At 39.3% G+C, this 23,206-nt stretch overlaps 1 protein-coding gene across 2 annotated transcripts in view; it reads right to left on the bottom strand.

The window, feature by feature from the left end:
• The window catches only part of EPS8L3 (EPS8 signaling adaptor L3), a 254,614-nt gene that overhangs the window by 161,418 nt on the left and 69,990 nt on the right, over positions 1-23,206 (bottom strand). For both annotated transcript variants that reach the window (XM_072423530.1, XM_072423540.1), the window contains exons 5-8: positions 22,078-22,233; positions 20,525-20,668; positions 20,367-20,443; positions 15,760-15,863 (exon numbers count right to left, since the gene is read on the bottom strand). In XM_072423530.1, coding sequence (XP_072279631.1) covers positions 15,760-15,863; positions 20,367-20,443; positions 20,525-20,668; positions 22,078-22,233 — 481 coding nt within the window. The remainder of the gene's footprint in view (positions 1-15,759; positions 15,864-20,366; positions 20,444-20,524; positions 20,669-22,077; positions 22,234-23,206) is intronic.

Below are 23,206 nucleotides of genomic sequence, written 5' to 3'. Positions count from 1 at the left end.
TCTATCTATCTATCTATCTATCTATCTATCTATCTATGTATCTATCTAGCTATCTATCTAGCAAACAGTGAAACACTCTACCTATCTGAGTACAGTAGATTTCAGGACTGCACAAATACAGTACAATCCAACTATCTATCTGACTAATAGTGTGAGTGTGACACAGTCTACCAAAGTAAAGCCCTTTTTTTCACTTTGACAAAGAAAGCGAGCCAAGCAGCGCAGAAAGGTTGTGATGCTATGAGCAAATCCCTGTCAGGAGTGGTAAATGCAGGCACGCCTAGGTCTTATATAGGCCAATGGCTGCCTGTGTGGCATGCAGTGACAGACAGCCAATCGGCTGCCTGCCACAACAAACATGGAGGGGGGCATCCAGCAAATTTCGGGTCGGGTCCACCCGAATTCGAACTGTCATATTCGGGTCGAACATTAGGACGACCTGAATTCGAACAACAACACTACTAACAAATATCCACTAGATGGTGTTCTATTAATGTAATTGGATAAAAGTCATACTATGACTGACCTTATAAAGTAATATTGGTTTGTTTTATTGATATACACATAAAGAAAATTAAGGCTTGACATTTTTTTAACTCATTTGTATATCTGTTAGAAATGATAAAGGTAGCTATGTAAAGATAGGTAGCTAAAAATATATATTGTTATGTTACACTGAGTATGATGAAACTTACATTGTCCAATGCAATCCAACTGATTAATGATAGTTTAATTATGCTGAATAGTAGAAAATGAGTAAACAGATAGTGTATTGATATCCCAGTTTCTATTTGTAGGAAATAATAATGATAAGAGTTAGGGAATTAAATTCATAGGGAACTTATTAGATCACATGAGTCATATTAGAACATTAGGGTCAGTTTACACACTCCCGTTATCTAAGGGATGGTGATTGATATTCCTGGGGGTTGGAGATGGTTCTTGAACTCCCAGTTTCTAGCATACCAAACACAAATAACTAAGGTTATATTGGTATGTCAGAATGTTCTATCCATATTCATGTATAGCACGTAATCTTGAGTTTGGCGGTTTAGTGTGGTGGCAAGGTATTAAACAGGGCATCTGCAGCACAGCCTCAAGGATGTACTGATGCCGCCGGAGCCCTGCTTTAAAGTGCACTGATGGTTAGCTGGTTTCCCGGCGTGACCCGTGGGTTCCCGCGAGATCACACGGAATCCTGCGGGGTCTCGCCGCCAATGTAAACATGTACAGATATGATTAAATTCAGTGTTTAAAGTCCATGGCATTGCTCACAGACCATGCGCTGTATCGGTTTTATATTAAGTGGATTTACTCATGCCCCCAATGTAAATGGATACTAGAATCAATGAATATAACTTTACCTAATGGCAAAACACATCGCCCTAGACATTATATAGATTGTACTACCCCAGGAGTCATTTACATGATTACATGCTCAAGTGGAGCCTTTTACATTGACAAAACAAAAAGACCGTTACAAAAACGGATCTATGAACACATCTATGCCATCAGCAATGGAGAAATCAACACCCTCTTAAGCTATCATATGGCCACAAAACATAACTACAATGCACATGGACTAAAACTTTTTGGATTGGAACATATCCCCCCTAACCCTTGGGGTGGTGACATTGATACTCTTCTCTTGCAATCTGAATGCAAATGGTTTGTTTTACTTCAAGCTACCAATTATCCAGGATTAAACGATGCAATAAGCTTTAAATTATTTCTTCCCAAAATTTGATATGTTATATGATTTTTTTACCAATGTCGAGTTAGGTATCACTCTGACATGCTGTACACCATATTTGATACTATTTAACAATGCCTCTTTAACATTCACTCTACATTCACAATTCTATATTGTCGATATTGGTGACTCAGATGATAATGTATAACATTGAGGTTTATATGAAAAACTTTTTTCTTGGGTATAATTTTGTGATTTTATGGGGTATCCCCCTACAACTATTCTGTTTTTGTTCTTCTTCTTCTTATTCCAAATCTAATCTGTATAAATGTTCGCATTGCTTATTATGTATAACATTGGTGATGATATAAGGTGTTACATATATGCAACAAAAATACCAATACATACTAAATTATACCATATCATGTATAAATAGGTGACGGTTGAATCAGATCCCTCCCTAGAAAACTGAACTTTCTTGGCTACAATCCATATTATAACTACTTTTATTTTGTTTTTGCCATAGTATTTACATTGACAATTAGGAGACTCCTTCAACCCAGGGATTAGCCCTATTAGGGACGGAAGCACCCAAAATACCATCTGTGGGTGCCCAAATTTAGGCACCCAAAGCCCTCTCTCCCCTCCCTCATTTGACCCAGGGTTTTTTACCCTGGATCAGGACCTGCAGTAAATATAGGCTATTCAGCCTCACAGGTGAGATCAATACATATTAAATTGAACAATACACTTATAGCATCCACTCAATATAAAACCGATACAGCGTATGGTCTGTTTCACTGATGTCCTGGGCGTTTCACTGATGTCTGGATTTCTGTACCAAAAGCGGTACAGTTTTTCATTAATTTTTTTTTTTTTCATTGTGCACCTGTAACTTACAGAAATATGTCCAAACAAGGGTCTAGTAGATATCTTGAATATAATAAACTTTGAAACACACAATCATGTAAAAAAAAAAAAAATTACTTTTATTAAAATTAAATAAAAAACCCAAAAATCAGCTTAAACAAGAATACATAAATAAATCAAAAATACTGAAAATGCAATAATTCGGTATACTGTATAGTAATATATTTTTCTAAAACATAAATTTGATATTAAAAAATAAAAAAAAAATTTAAAAACATTAAAAAAAAATAGTGTGTAATGTAATGTAACTGTACAGTATCTTTTATAATATATATATAATACAATTATATGTATATTATATAAAGATTTCTTTGTATTGGTCTCAATACAACTTTTTTGTATTGATTCCAATACAAAGTGATTTCAATTTCCCGCCCCGCCTCCTGCCCGCACCGACGCATTTAGCAACGTCCCCGGGAAACCCCGGAGATCATCACTGCACACGCTGGGAGAAGAGAGAAGACGTCTCCGGAGGAGCTGGGGGGACAAGGTAAGTGTTTTTTTTCAGTTGTAATCTGATTGTCATACAATGAATACAATGCCCCTGATTCATCAAGCAAAATCGGATTATCGGTCGCGCATTCGTATTAGCGATCCGGAATCGTGCGCGATCGCGCTATTCAACAACCGGAAAAGCTCGCGCACGGAGCCGCGCTTATCCGACAGCTTTTTACTGGCGATCATGCATTAAGAGTGGACGCGCGCACTCGAGTCCCGGACCGCGGTAATCCGCGATCGCGGGTCGCGCGTATTATCGCGCTTCCAGCGATCGCGGATTTCAATGATGAATCAGGGGCATTGTATGACAATCAGATTGCACTGTAACGCTTGTTTCTATTTTTAGCTACCCTGAAGCTGGTACGGGGTAAACGCTTTTAACAAGTTTTCTTACCCCGAACCAGGTTCGGGGTAACTGCCCAGGTGGTTAAACACTGAATTTAATCATATCTGTACATGTTTACATTGGCGGTGAGATCCCGCGGGATTCCAGGTGATCTCGTTCAATAGCGTGATCTCGTGGAAACTCGCGGGTCATGCCGGGAAACCAGCCAACCATCAATGCATTTAAAAGCAGGGTGCCGGCGGCATCAGTACATCCTTGAGGCTGTGATGCAGACGCCCTCTTTGATACCTTGCCACCACACTGAACCACCAATGTAAGTACACAAGATTACTTCCTATACATGAAAATTTCTGATATATGAACATTCTGACATACCAATTTAACCTTAGTTATTTGTGTTTGTTATGCTAGAAACTGGGAGTTTAAAAACCATCTCCAACCCCCAGGAATATCAATCATCATCCCTTAGATAACGGGAATGAGTAAACTGACCCTAATGTTCTAATATGACTCATGTGATCTAATAAGTACCCTATGAATTTAATTCCCTAATTCTTATCATTATTATTTCCTACAAATAGAAACTGGCATATCAATACACTACCTGCTTACTCAATTTCTACTATTCAACTTAATCACACTATCATTATTCAATTGGATCGCTTTGGACAATGTAAGTTTCATCATAATTAGTGTAACATAACAATATATGTTTTTAGCTACCTATCTTTACATAGCTACCTTTATCATTTCTAACAGATATACAAATGAGTTAAAAACATTTCAAGCCTTAATTGTCTTCTATGTGTATATCAATAAAAAAAACGATATTACTTTTTAAGTCAGTCATAGTATGACTTTTATCCAATTACATGAATAGATCACCATCTAGTGGATATTTGTTAGTACAGTTTTTTAAATATCCCCATAATTGACTTCTAGATTCGTCTGTCATTGACACCTTGATACATTATGTAGCACTTTCCAATCCCACAATATCAGAACTAATCGTAAGTACAGCAATACCCTTTGTTTATACCCAATATTAAATAACTCTGGACACATTATAGATAAATAACAAAGAAACTTTTTTTATTTTTTTAGATTCTAGGTAGCTGTTTCAAACAATTCCCCCTAGCACTCATTCCCTTATACCCTACAGCCAGACCTCATGGTGAGTAATTTCACACATCTAATTCTCAAACTATCAAGTATACCTGTATCTTTACAACTAATATTAATTTGTATTTCAGAGAATAATTTATTTGAACTTTAGGGATGCACTGACTCATCCGTCCCCCATTAAATCTGTACAGTATTATCTCAAATGTAAGTAGATGCACCTCTGGTAGTATATGTGTATAACTTGCCATTTGTTACATATAGATGTATAGTTTTTGATCTTGATTTATCTTTATATTTAGATATATTTTTGTTCTCAATGGTCCCTGAGGAAGCCAAAAGGTAAAACGCGTCGGGACTCAATTGAATCTCTCATTTTCTAACATCAATAGCGATATTTTGTCTAGATAAGAGATTAAAAACCACCCTCATGTCTTTGGACACAGTAGGGTGGATCTCGCTGACATATGATGTTTTGTTTGTAAAACTTTTGCACCTCTATTTATTTATTTTTTTTTGTTGGTATCTTCAAGTTCCTTAACTAAGGAATAACATTGTATATTATAATGAATACATTGCCACAACAAACAAATACCCTGGCTTTTTTTCTCTTTTCTCTTATATTTTAGATAAATTTACCATCCACAAATTTTCATTCAGTCATAAATCCCCAATACCTAACGAATTACATATAGTCAAATAGGAGTTAAGATAGGTGGAGGTTCCTGGTATCATACCAAACCGTATGTCGAAAGAGCTCAATAATATCACTAAGTTGGGTAGGTGATAAAGTGTGTCATAAATATTTCATCCACATGTCAAAGAAGTTTTGTGGATGGATATCACTATGCTGAGTAACTTCGGTTTTCTCAATAATCATTATAGCTTGGATAAATTTTGTAAAAATTGCGAGGTGGTGGGGGGAAGGGGTTCTATCCATTGTTTCAGTATACATTTCTTAGTGGCTAAAAGGCAAAGATGCTCGAATTTAGAAACTGAAGATTGTGTTTGTGTCATAGTGAGGGGTGTCAATGTGGAAAAATCGTGAAAGAGGGCCAAATGTGGTTGTATTTGTCTAGCCTGCCCTGTAACTACCCTGTTTCCCTGATTATAAGGCACTGTCTTATATTTTTTGAAATGCCAAAATATGCCCTAGGTCTTATTTTCAGGGGATGTCTTTTTTTTCCATGAAGAAGACTACAGTACACATTTATTGTTGAAAACACGTGCTGCAGCCAGCATCAAGGAGACACACACAGGATCAAATATCGGGGGATGTCTTATTCACAGGTGAGTGTCTTATTTTAATTATTTTTTCAAAAATCGGGGGTGGCTTATTTAATGGGGATGTCTTAAAATCGGGGAAACGCGGTATATGCAAAAAATCAAAAACCTTTTTCTAGTAAAGGAAAATAAAAGGGCAGTTTCAAAGGGCGTGCTCTAATGGCGCTTTGTTGTACGCACATTTAGGACATGCAGTAGGTCTGGAGGCAAATGCACTGGGTTTGAAAGGTACGTCAAAAGCATAATATGCCCTATGAATAATTTTAAAATGAACCTCCCTCCATTGTTCACTTATCATTATCTTGCAGACACGCTCCCAACTGGTCTACAAAAGATTCAGGGTATCTGAGGGTGGGAAGTCCAAAAAATAAGCCTATTTCAGTACAAAGGATGGTAATATAGGGGTGGGAACAGTACACTCCATTAAGTGAGGATAAAGCTGAGATATGGAGTGAGAGGCTTCACCCAAAAGAAGTGTGACAACTGGTGGCAATAATAAACTGGAGCAAAAGGCGGTGGAGCCAAAGAAGGTGGTTTTAACCTGTAAATAATATATAAAATGGTGTGGTGGCAGTGCGTACATGAGTCTAAGCGTGTCAAATGGAAGAAGCCTATGGGAATTGTCTAACATTTGTCCCAGACATCTAAGGCCCCTATCATCCCACAATTCAAATGCCTTGTAAGCAAGGCCCTGAGGAAAGCATGGTGAAGAGCGCAGAGGGGTAGCAGTAGTGGGTCTAGTATGGCACCTTTCTCGAGAAACAAGGGAAAACGGAGTATTTAAGAGTCCTTAAAGGGAATAGGGCCGCACTAATAAATACTCAATATTTGTCAATGTATAATGGTTAGTATTATGCCACCAGTCCTTTATATGTCTAAATATACAGGCTAGGTTGTATTTTATTAAATCAGGGAGACCCACACCTAAGTTCTGTTTAGGTAAAGATAATTTGATCCTAAAAACACTGGGGTTTACCTTGCCAAATAAATGAGGAGAAAGCCGAGTGGAGTTTCTGGACATCAGCATGGCGTAACAAAAAAGGCAATGTCTGCATAGGATTCAGCAATCTTGCAACACTGATCATCTTGATAAGATGACAGCGACCCATCAATGATAAAGGTAGAGTTTTCCACCGCTTTAGCTCCTCCAAAATTTTCGTTATGAGAGGGGAATAATTTAGATTGTACATATCTGGAGTAGAGCGTGATATTTTAATTCCCAAGTAAATGAGATATGATTTCGGTAGCTTAAGACCTAAGGTCTCTGCACAAGCTAAGAGTTCCTTAGATGGGGTTGGGGAGAGGCCCAATAATTCACTTTTTGTATAGTTAATTTTAAATCCTGAGAAGTCACCAAAACATTGGATATGTTGGATGATTTTAGGTAGATCTTTAACCGGGTCATTAAGTAAGAGCATTATGTCATCCGCAAACATGACCAATCTAATGTGTTTACCCCTCATCTCCACACCCTCATATATTTTTAGATCCTGAAAAGATCTTGCTAGAGGTTCAATGGCCAGATTGAAAAGGAGAGGCAACCCTGTCTTGTCCCCCTGCCCAGCGAAAACACTGGTGAAGATACTCCTGCTACATGTACCTGGGCTCTTGGACTTGTATACATAGATTTAAAAGAAATTTGCAATATGGCCACACTGTCAAAAGCTCCCTCAGCATCTAAGGCCAATAGAGCTGACGATACCAGAGAAGATCTATCAGAACCATAAGCACCTTTTGAATATTATATGTGGTGGATTTCCCTAGAATAAATCCTGTCTGTGCAGGACTGACCAATTGGGGGAGGATGTCCGCCAAGCGGTCCGCTAAGATCTTGGAGAATAGTTTAACATCTTTATTCAACAAAGAAATAGGACGAAAGGAGCCAGGATCCAATGGATCCTTATACTGTTTCTGAAGAACTTTAATGAACACTAGCCGTCCAGAGTCTAGATAGAAGGCGTGAGAGTACATGGAGTTATACAGTGATAACAATGATGGTGTAACCTCATTGATTAAAATTTTTGTAAAACTCAGACGGAAAACCATCTGGACCAGATGCCTTATAGTTACCTGAGTTCTTTATAGCCCTGAGCACTTCTTCTTCTGTTATAGACCCATTCAAACAGTTCAGTTCCTCCTCAGGTAACTGTGGAAGACCTAAACGGTCCAAAAAAGCTTCTCCCTGAGTAAAATTTGTGTTTTGAGAGGTATATAAAGCGTCATAGTAAGACACAAAAAATATTAGCTATATCTTTGGGCGATTTTTGAACATCCTGGTGCCTGTCCCTTATAGCTGTAATGCGGGGGTGGGGGGCTCTAAAGTAATTTCCCAGATTTTTTGCCATATCGAAAAAACTCCACCTCACAGTAAGAGCCAATAGTGGCATTGTACTGGCAAATACAAAAAATCACAGGACTTTTTCGCTTGCATCCAGGATTCCTTAGCAGATAAGGACAGTGAGGATTTATACACCAAATATGCCTGTCTGGCGGTATAACAAGCGGCACAATATTTGCGTAAGGTTTCTTAGTAAGGTTTTTAGTTGAGGAAACATATGCCATTATTTTACCACAAATTACTACTTTGGCCATTTCCCAATACAGGTGAGGATTGCTTTTATGTATCGCATCGTGGTAGTAAAAATCATGCCACCAGTACTGTAACTGGTGTTAAAATTTTTCATCTTTAGCCAAATGGGCAGGAAATCGCCATATAAACTCGGTTTTACAAAGGAAACTATTTGTCAGAGTCACAGAGACTGGGGCATGATCTGAGATCACAAGGGATGGATAATAGCAGAATAAATCTTAACAGTAATTCATCAGATACCAAAATAGTATCAAATCTAGACATGGTTGAATGAACCTGTGATATATGCGTAAAGTCCTTTTCAAAAAATGGGAAGGGAATTGCACTGTAGTAAGCAGATTATTATAGAACTGCTGTTTGTCCGAGTTAGGACCATAGACCGCTAGGAAAGTTAGGGCGTGGGCTTGGAATTGGACCGTCATGGTTGCCCATCTTCCTTCAGAAACATCACAGGATTTTGAAATTGTGGAGTGTTGAAGCTTCTTGTGTAAAAGAATGGGCACTCCAGCTTTGTGGCCTGAGGCTGAAGCCCCCCCACACCTCTCCCACCCAATCTTTAGCTATCAAATGAAAGTGGGAAGCTGAGAGGTGGGTCTTCTAAAAAATAGCTACATTCGTTTGCAATTTTTTAAAATGGCGTAGAATAGTAGTGCGCTTGTTGGGGGATCTCAATCCCTTAACGTTCCAGGATACAATTTACATCACGGGGGTTTATAGGGGAAAAGAACTCTAATTGCTGGAATTAAATGTAGGAGCAGTCCCGTGTCGTCATCCCAACCAAGCAGCGGCACAGGGTAGAGGATTCTTTCCATACCTGAAAAGATCCGTGGATGCAGAATCAGGACATGTACAGCACCAAGGCGTCCGTGGACAATAGTATAGTAGACATACCCATAAGCAGAACAAACAACTAACAACATGGTTGTCCCATAATATAATACTATTAAGCGACTTCCTTTTTTCCAAATGTGGGGTACAATAACAGCATAAACGGCAGAAAACAAAATCAGGCACAGATGAATTTTCAATCTTCTGTTTTTGCCATCTCCATGCATTGCATTGAAGGGAAGAAAATCACACATATGCAGTGTGAGCAAAGAAAAAAAGACAAAAGAGACCACCAGCTCCATCTAGTGGACAACAGATACTGAACTAATGAAACAGGGGCTCCTTGTTAATGACATGTAGAAAGTCTCAGCAGGTAAATGCAGCAAAGACAATGAGCATTTAGGATCTTGGGGACCTGAGTCTTGATGATTGGTCATATTGCTGCCTAGGTGGTGTAGCAACCGGGGTGGAGGAGGGTGTAGAGTGGGACAAAGCTTTCACTATTTCTGCAGCTGCCAGGGGGTCTGTAAATATCTTGGCTTCCTGATCAGGAATAAAGATTTTAAGCACCGCAGGATACATGAATGCGAAGTGGAAATTTTTGTCGATGAGTTGTTTGCAGATCGGGGAAATGGCCAGGCGCTTTTTGGTAGTTTCAACTGAATAATCAGAGAACAACATGACTCTGTGTTCCTCAATACTGAAGTAGTCAAATCCCTGATATGGAGCTTATCCCCAGATTTGGAGCTTATCATTGAAGTTATGATATTTGACTATGATTGGCCGAGGTAGTGCTTTATTCCGCTGAAGAGGGCCCAGCCTATGTGCCCTTTCTATTTTCATAGGGTGTTTCAACCCCAGAGCTTTAGGAAGCGTGTTGGAGCAGATTTTATGGAGATCTGGGGCATTATATGACTCAGGAATCCCAATAATTCTCAGGTTACTACGGCGGTTCCTGTCTTCCAGATCTATCATCTTATCTTGCAACTGCTGGTATTGTTCCCCCAGTTGATGTTGTTTAGTACGTGTACTGAGCAGGTCATCTTCCAGGTCACTAATACGCTGCTGCAAAGCTTGGCTTGTGCAGCCTTCCACGCAGTCTGCTTCTGCTGACCGCGTTTTGAGGACTGGGAGCCAGCAATAAAGCGATCCATTGGTGCCCCGGGAGCAGGAGAATATGATCGCGGTGTGTGACACAGTCAGAAGTCAGAGGAGCAGAGAAACTAGATGGAGCCAGTGCCGCGTCTCACACTGCTCTTCACATCGGGCGCCGGAACCGGAAGTCAGAATGACTTTTAATGCAAGCTCTCTAGGGTCAAGCTGCTGGAGATGGGTGCCTTGAAGCGCCAGATCATTTCTGTTCATAAATGTTGGGAGAATACGCCAGTGTATTCTCCGCGGCTGAAAATCTGTTGATAAATAGGTTAGAGGGGTCCAATGTGGGATCGCGAATACACGCGTGCAAGCAAATTTCCAATTTTGCTTTGTGAATCAGGCTTAATTACTCCACCAAATGGAGTAAATCATAGACTACATCATTACATACTGTATATCCTGTTGAAAAACAGCTTGCATTAACATCAGGTAACCTGTGTATTTATATTGTATTCAATAAACCCAAATCCGACAAAAATTCTCTACTATTTTGTTATGTAAGACTACTAAATCCACAGTTTACATCATTCACTTTATAAAACCAGTTTTTGGAAACAACCCTATCCCCAACTTTTCAAAAGCCGTAATAAATGCTTAAGCAAAGTTAAGTTATGCAATAATGTTTTTTTTTAACATTTTCTTGACATGTTGGAGACATGCAAAAGGGCAAATGCTGGGTTGATTGGTATAGAAAGAACTGTGAGTTTTATTGTTATATATTATGGAAATCCGTAACGGTGTACCCAGCTTTTTTTGACCTTTTCCAGCAAGTTCCATGTGTATGTAGTCTGGGAGATTAGCTTCAATCACACTCACTGCAGAGAGGCAATGCTTTAATTTCTGGGCACATTGCCCACTTTTATTTAGAAAACCATCAACACAAAATCTAGAGTTTTCCCTTGCACAGGATCAGTGCCGTTACAGCATGACTGGAAAAATACAAATGTTAGCCTCCTGGCTCTATCTGTTGGTCCCATAGACCTTAACTTTGGGAGACCTCCTGGGCTCACCCAGCACACAGGCTACACAAATCCTCCTTTCCTGAGCCAACTGGCCTCAGGCTGCAACTCCCCTAGTCTTTTTTAGCTTTTTTGGCCAGAGCTCCAGAGCCATTACCAATTTCTGGTCCGGAAAAGGGAGGAGTGCCTGGCCCCTTCATTCATTCCTTGACATCCCATGCTTGGATTCCAAATAAAGAGCTGCAATTCTGCAGCACAACACCTATACCAATGGCCCTCTCCAGGCCCACTAATCTTTCCCAGGCAAAAGTGAGGAGGATGGTGGCAAATGCCCTTCAAAATATTTGATTCTAGCACAATGGAAACACTTTTTTGTAAGCCGTTGGGGGGGGGGGTGTGGGGTGGCTGAGCAGGGTCTCTACCAATGTGTAAGAAGTGATTGCTGATAAATGGCTAAAATAGAATAGTGGATTATGTTCAAGTTGCTGTAGGGAAAATTGAATTGCAAGGTCACATTTCCATTTAGCAATAAAAAATGGATTATAAAGAATATAATTCGGATAGTTGGAGCTGGTAAGAAACTATTCCTCGTACAGTTTGAAAAACAACATGTAGCTTCTAGGTGACAAAAGGTGCTGAAATTGTTAGGGAGAAGGTAAGGAGGATAGAAAGAACACCAGAAGGTCAGAGGTAGTGAGTACTCTGACTGTAAAACTAGTAATAGGGAACCAGCTAGAAGAATGAGAGAAATAAAAGCTTCTAAACACTTCTTGTTTCCATTTGCAGGAAATCGGATCTGAAAGACTCAAAAGAAAGTGTGGGTGTCCTGTAATTGGGTATATGGCCGATACACTTTCAACTATAGTATTTCTTGATAGCTTGAAGAGTGGTACCTACTAATGGATGGTGACAAAAATGAGGTAGCCCATAGTCCGGTGACCATATGATGGCAGCTAATGGGATTGTAGAGATCTTCTCAGTCTTCTAAGGTTACTCACTGTTTTAGATGGCCAAGTTACCAGCAGTCCTTTAGCCAAACAAGATTGGATGTTGCATGATAAAATAAAGGGTCTGCAAATGCCATATCACTGCAATATTTTGAAATGATGCATCCTCCAACACAAAGAGAACCAAAATGCAAAATAAAGCAAATACATCTCTGATTGAATTTTATTAACAAAGGTTTTGAGATGTGAGCAGGTCTGCAAAAAGTATAGTAATCCTGGCATGATGTTACACATACCAAATTAGATAATGTGTTAATTTTGTAAGCTGGTAATTTGCATTAGGATTTGTACAGCACTCAGCATCTGTGTATTGTGTCTCCTCTAATGCTGGGCCCCCTAGCTCTGCTAACAAGTTCCTGTACACCTGTTGCTTAATTCAGTGTTTCCCCTGTCCAGCTCCTGCGTTAACCCCTTACTGCCCAGTCTGGTGTTTCCCAGTCTATTCTCTTATTCTGTTCAAGTGTTCTTCTCTGTCTGTGGTTATTCTTGTGTCATCTGTGCCTCCTGTATCTTCCAGTGTCACGGGTGTCTCTTTCCTAGATCCCTGGTATTATGACAATGACTATGATTATGGCTTATGGCCTGACCTCTCTTGCTTGCTGCCTGCATCAACCCCGCCCTTCATTGACAATTCTTCTGCCTAGTGATTTGGTTACTGTGTATCTTCCTGCTCACCCTGGTGTGCCCAAGGACTGCAACGTGGCAAAAACCAGCAGCGCAACATCCTCACCACCAGAGGCTCTGGAGAAGAGCTGGTTACTGCTTACACTCTGCGCCTTTGCCCTTCTCAGGGTTCACACCATTTCTGTGCAAGCCATAGAGCCACCTAGAGGCCCTGTTTACAGGAACCATGACCGCATCATGATGAGTTGGCTGGTTGAGAGATTCCCTCCTTTTTGGATAACCTGATCTTCCTGGCCATCCAAATTGATATCCATTGTCAAGAATCATTTCCAGGAGAGATCTCGCACACGTAAGGGTTACTGACTCGATTAGCACCGTCTTTTCAGTGCCCTCTTGAAATCCTTGTTGAATTCTTTCTTGTAAGCTTTTCATATATTTAAATCCATATATTATAATCACTTTGTAGTTGTTTCAAAGCTGTTAGAAGGGTTTCTGCAGGCAGCTTCCGTGATGCATCACGGAATATATGGATTTAAATATATCAAAACCTTACAAGAAAGAATTCAACAATCTGGTCTGAAATTCAAAAGGTCACATAGTTGTTTAGAAAAGAAGGGTTTTGCTCTTGATTTGGTGTCTATGTGTTTCTAATAGAGACAAAAGGGTTCTACAGTTAAAAACTGGATAAATGTAGAGAGATTGATGTATTCGTCGTAAATGTGTCTTAAGAAAACCTTTGTGGGGAAACGCATCAAGGACAGTTAAAGTATAAAAACAATGAATATTCAACTACTGTATTCCAAAAAGGAAACAATGCTGTTTGTATTTGTATTATGTGTTTTTAATGAATTGTATTGGTAGTAATAAAATTGTTTAGAGGATTTTTCATGATAAATTGAAGTAGTGTTATTGTTGAAACACACCTAAAAAATCTCGTTTATTTGGAAAGGAGATTTTTTTTTTCTCTCTAGAATCTATATGTAACAGGGATGTAGTGTATGGAAAGAACTTTTCGTCTATAGATAGAAAAGCATAGATTTCGTCTATGCTTTTCCAAAATGGCCCACGTTGTACCTCTTCCTGCTATACCATCAGCAGCTGCATTGGTGCCAATCTTTATCCATGAAAGTTTTAGGCTCCATGGTATGCTTATGCATATTGTATCTGACCATGGCATTCAGTTTACCTCTCGCTTTTTGAAAGGCTTATGTAAATCCTTGGACATTTCTGCTGAGTTTTCTTCAGCTTATCACCCGCAGACTAATGGGCACAATTACGCTGCACTCGATTCTTCAAAGGAACATGAAGTCTATCAAATTCTGGATTCCAAGATTTGTGGCAAGAAGCTGATGTATCTAATTGACTGTAAATTTTGGTCCTGAGCAGAAATTGTGGGTTGTCTGCACCTTTTCTTGCCAAAAGGTTTCACCTTCGCTCCCCTCTGAAACTTTGACCTCGGCGCGTGGGGAGGCCCCCGTAAAAAGGGGTTAATGTCACACTCACCTCTTCCTCACTAAAGGGCATGTGCCTCTTAATTCTCGCAGTTCTGACTTGGGCGTGCCTGCACTCCCAAGGTTCATCAGTTTCGCCCATCACACTGGCCAATCAAGAAAAAGCCTCCTAATCATCCCTGACCTTTCAGCTAACTCAGACACAGCATTTAGTGTTCATGCAAGGCCCACTGGGGCCGAGCTCTAAAGCTCTGCTGAGCAAGTGCCTGTACACCTGTTGCTTAATTCAGTGTTTCCCCTGTCCAGCTCCTGTGTTAACCCCTTGTTGCCCAGTCTGTTTCCCAACTTATGCCCTTGTTCTGTTCCAGTGTCCTTCTTTGTCTGTGGTTATTCATGCGTCACCTGTGCCTCCTGTAGCTTCCGGTGCCTCCTGTGTTCCCAGTGTCTGCAGTGGTCACTGGTGTCTATTTCCTAGATCCTTGGTATTTGACCACTGGCATTGATCCCGGCCTTCCTTGACAATTCTTTTGTCTAGTAATTTGGTACCGTGTATCTTCCCGCTCCCCGTGGTGTGCCCAAGGACCGCAACCTGGCAGTAACCAGCAGTGTAACATCCTCACCACTCTGCACCTTGGCCCTTCTCAGGGCTCACACCATTTCTGTGCAAGGCATAGCGCCCCCTAGAGGCCCTGTTTCCCCTCAAAAATCTAAAAAGACAGCAAAGTGGTTGCCCAAACAGCAGGCAAGCTGAATTAAAATAAAGGGTCCATACTCTCTCCCAATACAGATTGCTAGTTTCCTTATACTCCTGGAACACTGGGTACTCCAAGCACCCCTTTTATATCAAGGTGAATGACAGATTAAACCTCCAATATTGCACATAGCAATCCTTATAAGGGAAAATTGTTATTTGAGTCTGGCATACCACAACAGTTTGCAGCACCAGAATCCTTTCTGATTTTAATGTTTAGTAAATGTCTGTCCAATGGATAAGGCTGTTTCCAATTTTGTAAATGATTTTATGTGAATGTCTTGCTAAAATACCTAAAAACACTGTAAGAAGGTATGCAGCTACCATATCGATAAAACCACCAAAAAACTAATATTATTATTAAGTTTTCAGGGACTTGCATACTTTTTAAATACAAATTTATTTTAAGACAAGCCTGTTAACTTGTAGTTTAGCTTATAGTGTTTACAAATCTACACCTACATGTATAGCAAACCAATAAAAAGTTTTAAAATTTAGACATATAAAAAGGTAATACCTACCTTGTAAGTGTTCTTTGCCAGGGTATGCTAATCTAGAGCTGGATTGGGTAGAGGGACCACATTCATTTGCATCACTCTGGACTGAGTGAACCTGGAACTTATTTCTACAAAAAAAAAATGCAGATAAGAAAATTGGGCAGAAGACGTGAACATTACCTGTCTAACTAAGGTTCCTCCCAGATGCGTAAACTCCAGACGAGGAGAAGCAACTGTGCACCTAGGGGATGTAAAATTGTAACAGCTAATGAAAATACTGTCCACCTAGTTTGAAGGTATAAGGGAAAATTAGAAGTATAAATAGGTGTTTCTAATGTCTGTTGGGCTTTTTTATATACTGGTCAAGTGTGCTACAAAATCTTTGAATAGAAGAGAATGTATGTAGGTTCCAGTTCACCAAGCCAGGAGTTTAATATTCCAGAATGCTGATACTGGCATCTTTCAGTCAGAGCTGATGTAGTCCTGTATGTTTAACATATGACTCATTATTGTAAAAATAAAGTATATATAAATACACACAGTCATGTAAAAACATCAGGATGCCCCATTAAATATTCAGTTCTTTATTAAGAAATGTTCACATATCGATATCTAATCTTGTTTTTATTTATCTCTGGAAAAGAAAGTGATTTAATTTAAGGTAAACATCAAAATTTAACCCTGATTTACTTATTAAACAAAAGAAATTAACAAAAGGAAAAAGTTAGGGCACCCTACCTCCTATTAATTAATGTTACCCACTTTGGCTAAAATAACTGCAGTGAGAAGCTCCTTGTAGCCATCTATCAGTCTCTGACATTGGTCTGAGGAAAGTTTGTCCCCTTTTTCAATGCAGATATCTTTCAGCTGTGAGATGTTTGAGGGGTTTCTTGCATGCACAGCCCGCTTCAAGTCACCCCACAGCATCTCAATGGGATTAGGATCTAGGTTTACCACAGCCACTCCAGGACTCTCTATTTCTTAGCCAGTCATTGGTAGTAGAAGACCAGATTAAAGTTCCTCTGCAGGGCACTGAGTGCAGGTACTTTCGCAGAGCAGGGCATAGGAGACGGGAGAGGAGCATGTTTGCCGTAGACAAAGAAGAAAGGAGACTCTTGGGTGCTGGTACTGATATGGATATTGTGGGCAAACTCTGCCTATGGTAGCAGTGTTACCCAGTCATCATGGTGGGCAGATACAAGAGCTTGAAGATACTGTTACAAGGCCTGGTAGACTTACCATCTGACCATTAGTCTGCGGGTGATATGCTGAAGAAAAATCAGCAGAAATGTCCAAGGATTTACAGAAGCTTTTCCAAAAGCGGAAGGTAAACTGAACCCCACGGTCAGTTACAATATACGTGGGCATACTGTGGAGCCTAAAAATTTCACGGATAAAGATTGGCACCAACACAGCTGCCACAGTTGGTAATGCAGGAAGGGATACAATGTGGGCCACTTTGGAAAAGTGATTCACGACCACGAATGGGCCAGAGACGGTCCTGCTGGGGCAGTAGTTGACTTTTTCTGAACTTAGACAGCACAGGCCTTGACATAGTCCATGACATCCTTACGAAGGATGGGCCACCAGTACAGGTGGGAGAGAAATGTGAGTGTTCTGTGAACGCCTGGATGAGCAGAAAGTTGGGAATCATGTGTCCATCATAATATTCTGGTGCAAAGGTGAGGTGTCACTAACATTTTACCTGGGGAAATAGCAGATTCCTGGATAGAGGTTAAGGCTACGATGCGGGCTGGGGGGGTGATAAACTATGGTTTGTGGGTCAAAGGCGCAAGATAAAGCGTCAGTTTGGGAGTTAGCGGAACTAGGTTTGAAGGTAATAACAAAATCAAACCAAGAAAAAAAAGGAATCGCTACTTCTCCAGAGCAAGCTTGATGACTGGAGCTCCGTCCCCAATGTATTGGCCCCTTTATGCCCTGAAGAAGCCTGTCTGGGCGAAACGCGTCAGGTTGAGACCCCGCCCTTTGTCTCACGATCTATATGCAATTTTTTAAACTTACTTATCAAACTTACTTATTATAGTGTGGACAGAGTTCCTTATCATGCCAATTTGTAACCCCATTCTATCAATGTTTTAAAGTTGTTTGTACCTTAATAATAATAAAATTTGTACTGTTTTTATAGACATCTACCTTTAGTTTATGGTGCCCCTTAGAAAAGCCTATCTTTTCTCCTTTCTTCCTCTAGGTTATATAAATATGCCACATTGGCCTGGTCAATTGGAAAATGTTGTGATTGGTGAAGCCATGGCAGGTCTTGGGGTCCAGTAGATTCTTGGGGTCTGCTCTGCTGAGGTCTGGGAGGGTGAATTCATGGTTCGTGCCCTGCCACACTTGGGAAGACAGGGCCTCTAGGGGGCGCTACGGCCTAATGTGGTGTGAGCCCTGAGAAGAGCCAAGGTGCAGAGGCAATCAATAGAGGTCAGGTCACAAGGCAGTGGTCAAATACCAGGGATCCAGAAAAAAAAACAGTGACAGAGGATCCACTGCAGACACAGGTAACACAAGAGACACTGGAAGTAACAGGAGGCACAGGAATAGCCATAGACAGAGGAACACTGTAACAGCACAAGCGAATTGGCTGTGAAACAGACCGGGCAACAAGGGGTTAACACAGGAGCTGGACACCAGAAACACTGAATTAGGCAACAGGTGTAGAGGAACTTGCTCAGTAGAACTAAGGGCTCGGCCCTAGTGGAGACATGTTGCACGAAAGCTAAATGCTGTGTCTGAGCTAGCCCAGGCTGGGCTATCGGCTGATGGGATAGGCACAACTGATAAAGCTTGGGAATGCAGTCACTCCCAGAGTCAGGCCTCCATGCGCAGAAGAGAGATGCCTGTATTTTAGTGAGGAAGAAGTAAGTGTGACAGATGGTCTCATATGTTCCTTGAGCACCCTGTGATACACAGTAGAATTAATGGTGGATTTTTTGATGGTGAGCTGGTCAGGTCCTGCTGCAGCAAAGCTTCCCTAAACTATGACACATCCACCCCCTTGCTTCACAGTTAGTATGCGGTTCTTTTCCTGAAATGCTGTATTTGGTTTAGGCCAAATTCATCCTCTGTTCTGGCGTCCAAATAAATAAATTTTAGACTCATCTGTCCAGAAGTCCTGGTCTTTGTCTATGTTCTATCTGACAAACTCCAGTCATTCTGGTAGGTCCCACAATGACATTTTAGGGTCTCTGTAGACTTCTTTTAAAATCTTGCTTGGAGAGCCAGGCCAGACGGCATAATGACAGCTGTTTTGTCCCCAGCTTGTAGACTATTTTCCAAACAGTAGAATGGCTGATTTCAAATTATTTTGAGATCTTTTTAAATTCCTCAACAGACTTATAAGCTACTACAATCTTCATTCTGAAGGCCTCAGACAGCTATTTTGATCTCACCATGGTGTTCACTTTCACTTCAACAGTCAGTATTTCACTAAACTAAATGTCTGAGGTTTTATTAAGGCAAACCTCATTCAAAATGCTAATTAAAGATCTTTTAATCATGTGCACCTGTGTGTGATTTGAGCCATTTAAGTAGGAATAAATGTGGGGGTGTTCTAATTTATTCCTCACTAGAAATTGCATTTTTGTGAAATTACATTTTACAGAAAAAAATGCAAAAAAGCATTTTAAATAAATATGTAAACACCAGATCGTAACACATCTTACAGTCATATTATACATTTTACAAAGATTTCCCACCAGCCTATTGCAAAACAAAATGTTTTCATGCAGTTAAACTTTTGAATGTGTAAAAGGGTCACATTTGCAGAACTGTTTCTGATTGATTTAAGACATTAGTAAGCTTTAGGATGTTAATGAGTGGCACCCTGATGCTAAATAATTGCTCTAAAAATGTGTTTTGCCCCAATGCTTAAAAATATTTTGCTCCTGCTGACCTATCTGCAATTTTGGTGAGATGACTTTATTCAGGAGCTTTGCAAATTTCATAAAAAAAAATGGCAGTGAGCAAAAGCCTACATTTTGAAAATGACTATTCTTGCCCATATTTAAACATGCATTGTTCATAAAATACTTTTTTGCAATTTTCTATTTGGGACATGGTCCCATGTATACCTCAAATATTCCCGGTAATTATCATCACAACTTAACCTCAAAAACTATGACACTTTGACTTCACATATGATTGACTGCAATGTAAAATTGAATTTGTGAATTTTGGGATAGTTGGAATTTAGAACAGATATTCGGGAGCTGTCTTGTCTATTTGCAAGTGTGAAGTCTGAGAAAGTTTTCAGTGTGGCAGGTGGAACTGGCCCTCTAAAATAGACTATGCTGTCTACCACCAGTATAGAGTAATTGATTTTTAAAAAAGAATCAATCCTAGATTGGTGTACTGGAATTTTGTTTAAATCAAGTGAAATTTCATCTGAAAAGGTTCAGGAAAACTATTTAACACTTGCAAGTAATTGGCCCAAAAGTCATATAGAATATTTAGCAAATAAAATCAAGCATTTATTATCACTTTGAAAAGGGGGGGAGGGCTGCAATAGGAGGTGATCCTTACTTTAGGTTAACATACGTCTGGGCCAGTCTGCCTAAGTGTGGAGTAGTAGATCAAAGTCAGTATGCTGAGTGTGAAGATTAAAAGTGTACCTCATGATACCGTGGATCTGTTGGTTTTCTTTGGCTTGAATCAATACTTTATCCAAATTTTTATGTACAATGGTAGCCTGCAAAGAGGAACAGAATGATTTCACTTAGGTGTGCTATGGGTTTACCATACAAATGTTCTATTACCAGAACTGACTTACTGGTTTTTCCTCACACTGGAACATCATTATACTTAGGTTTCTCTGGTTCTGTATAGTTATAGCAAGGATAGAATTATAAGGTGTATGCCCCATCTTTGAACGACAGTTCACAACATTCATCAAGGGGATATTTTCAAGACTGTCCTGTAATAAAGTGGGATCTAATTAATAATTTGAATATTTGTGGATGCTGTGCAAAGTTGTGCTTACTGATACTGTATGATAAATATGCATTGTATGCATGTTTATGTGGCAAACCTAGACCGTAAATTACACATTTACACAAGTAATAAATTTGTATTATCATGTATATCTCAATTTTTTCCTGTGATTTTTTTTTTTGTGAAAATCTGGATTTCCCCTCACTAAAAAAACAGATTCAAACCTGTCATGAAAGTGGGGAAATAGCATCAAAACATTGATAGGTATTTTGTATTAGAATAGGCCCATAAAAGATGGAAACCTAGCTCTTGCTAGAACTTTAATGCAAAAGCAGAAAGAGAAAAGAGAAATCAAAATATTGTAATAGTGTAAAATTATCATGCAGCACTGCTGATGGTGATCTACACACTATAAAGCCCACTTCTTTACCTGTATTGGTTTATTGTCTCTGATTTAATAAAGCTCTCCAAGGCTAGAGAAGATACACTTTCATCAGTGAAGATGGGAAATCCAGCAAACCTGGAATGGATTTCCTAAAAGTCAATAGCTTTTCGTTAGCAAATGTTTTCAACCCTGGGCCAGATCCATAACAAGTTTCCTGGTTCACCCAGCTTTATTGATGAAAGTGTATCCTCTACAGCCTTGGAGAGCTTTAATAAATCAGGGCTATTGTGTCTGTGGTGTTTAGTTATGTGTTTAGTTATGTATTGATTCACTTTGTGTCATTGTTTAGTGCGTATATAAATGGATTAGTATGTTTGGATTTTTACTTACAGTTGTGTATTTATTGTGTCATTAGTCATAACCACTTAATGTCACCATTGTGAAAAAAAAATTAACTGTAAAACCTACTGTGCTTTTAATTTGTTTTATTTTTATTTGTTTTGGTAAAAATTAGGGATACCACATAGCTGATAACTAAAGAATTTACATTTTTTCCCATATTGCATATAATCCCTATAATATTTTTTAATTCTGGACCAGATTCATTACATAATTTTTTTTCTTTTTTTCTTTGGGGAAATGTTCCCACATATCCCCAGATGTTCAGAAGATTTGCAGCTAATATGAAATATTGGTCATAAACTTCAATACAGTTTGTCTTTGAAACAAAAAGTTTAGAAGCTTAAATTTCTACCATGAGCATGAAATGTATGGTAGATCAAAAATTTTCCCAGATCTACTATTCAGGGGAAAATTGTACAGACAGCATACTGGTGCTATGAAGAGTATTTACACAGAAGCAAAGCATCCTCTTCTATCTACTACACCCTGCTCTATGCTTTATTGGATCTAAGATAGGAACTGCTGCATGTGCTTTAGCCAAGCTGAAGAGTATTCAATAGTATTTTAGTATTTATTCAACTGTATTATAAATATAAATATCTTACCATTGACTCCAGGTCAGTTAGAACCAATTCTCCATATTGTACTTGAAGAATCATTTCCTGAGCCCATACTTTGCCCTCTGCATGCAGCAAATGTAGGTGTTTCAGACAGTCCTCTACATATCTTATATCATTATCCAATTCACATGTTAGCAAGTGCTGACATAACAAAACAAAATAGTCAGTTGCAAGTAAAGAGATTTTTTTTTTTAATTTAAAAATAATGTACTTTATACAACTCACTTGTATGTTGCACCCACAGGAAGAATTTGTTATTTTATTTATCTGTTTTTCTAATTTACACACCACTCTTTATACAGCAAACCAAGACATGTGCCACCATTCTTTCCTATTCATGGCATCATGTGGTATTTGCCAGCTAAATAAACAGTGAGTTAACATTTCTGAAAAAATGTTCAATGAACTGGCATGTGCTACCACAAACTGCAAAGCTAAAATAGAAGAAAAAGTTGGGAATGTACAGTATAGCAAAGATCAGTCTGGACAAGCATAGAAGCAATGGAGGGCCCTATAGTCCTCAGGGAACAAAAGGCTTGTTTAGCATGTGACAGTTAGGCATAGGAGCTGGTGTTACATAGTTACATATTAGGTGAGGTTGAAAAAAGACATAAGTTTATCATGTTCAACCACTAGGGAAACAATCACATCCCAGACATAAAACCCTATAAGACATAGTTGGTCCAGAGAAAGGCAAAAAAAAAAACCCTGGTACAATTTGCTTCAACAGGGGAAAAAATTCCTTCCTGATTCCATGAGGCAATCAGATGTTCTCTGGATCAACAGTCACTGTTATTTTTACTTTAAAGCCTTAATACCCAGTTATATTCTGTGCTTTCAGAAAAACATCCAGCTTTTTCTTAAAGCAATCTACAGTAGTTTCTGAAACTACTTCCTGAGGGAGCCGATTCCACATTTTCACAGACCTTACAGTGAAGTATCCCTTCCTTATCGGAGCTTAACCACCTGGGCGTTACACTGATGTCTAGATTTCTGTACCAAAAGCGTTACAGGTTTTCATGATATTTTTTTTTAAATTGTAGACCTGTAACTTACAGAAATATGTCCGAATAGGGGTCTAGTAGATATAATGAATATAAAAAATGTTTGAAAC

The sequence above is a fragment of the Pyxicephalus adspersus genome, chromosome 1 (genome assembly GCF_032062135.1).
Source record: "Pyxicephalus adspersus chromosome 1, UCB_Pads_2.0, whole genome shotgun sequence".
NCBI lineage: Eukaryota > Metazoa > Chordata > Amphibia > Anura > Pyxicephalidae > Pyxicephalus > Pyxicephalus adspersus.
The sequence above is the reverse complement of the archived record's forward strand: the minus strand, read 5'-3'. Positions and strand labels throughout refer to the sequence as shown.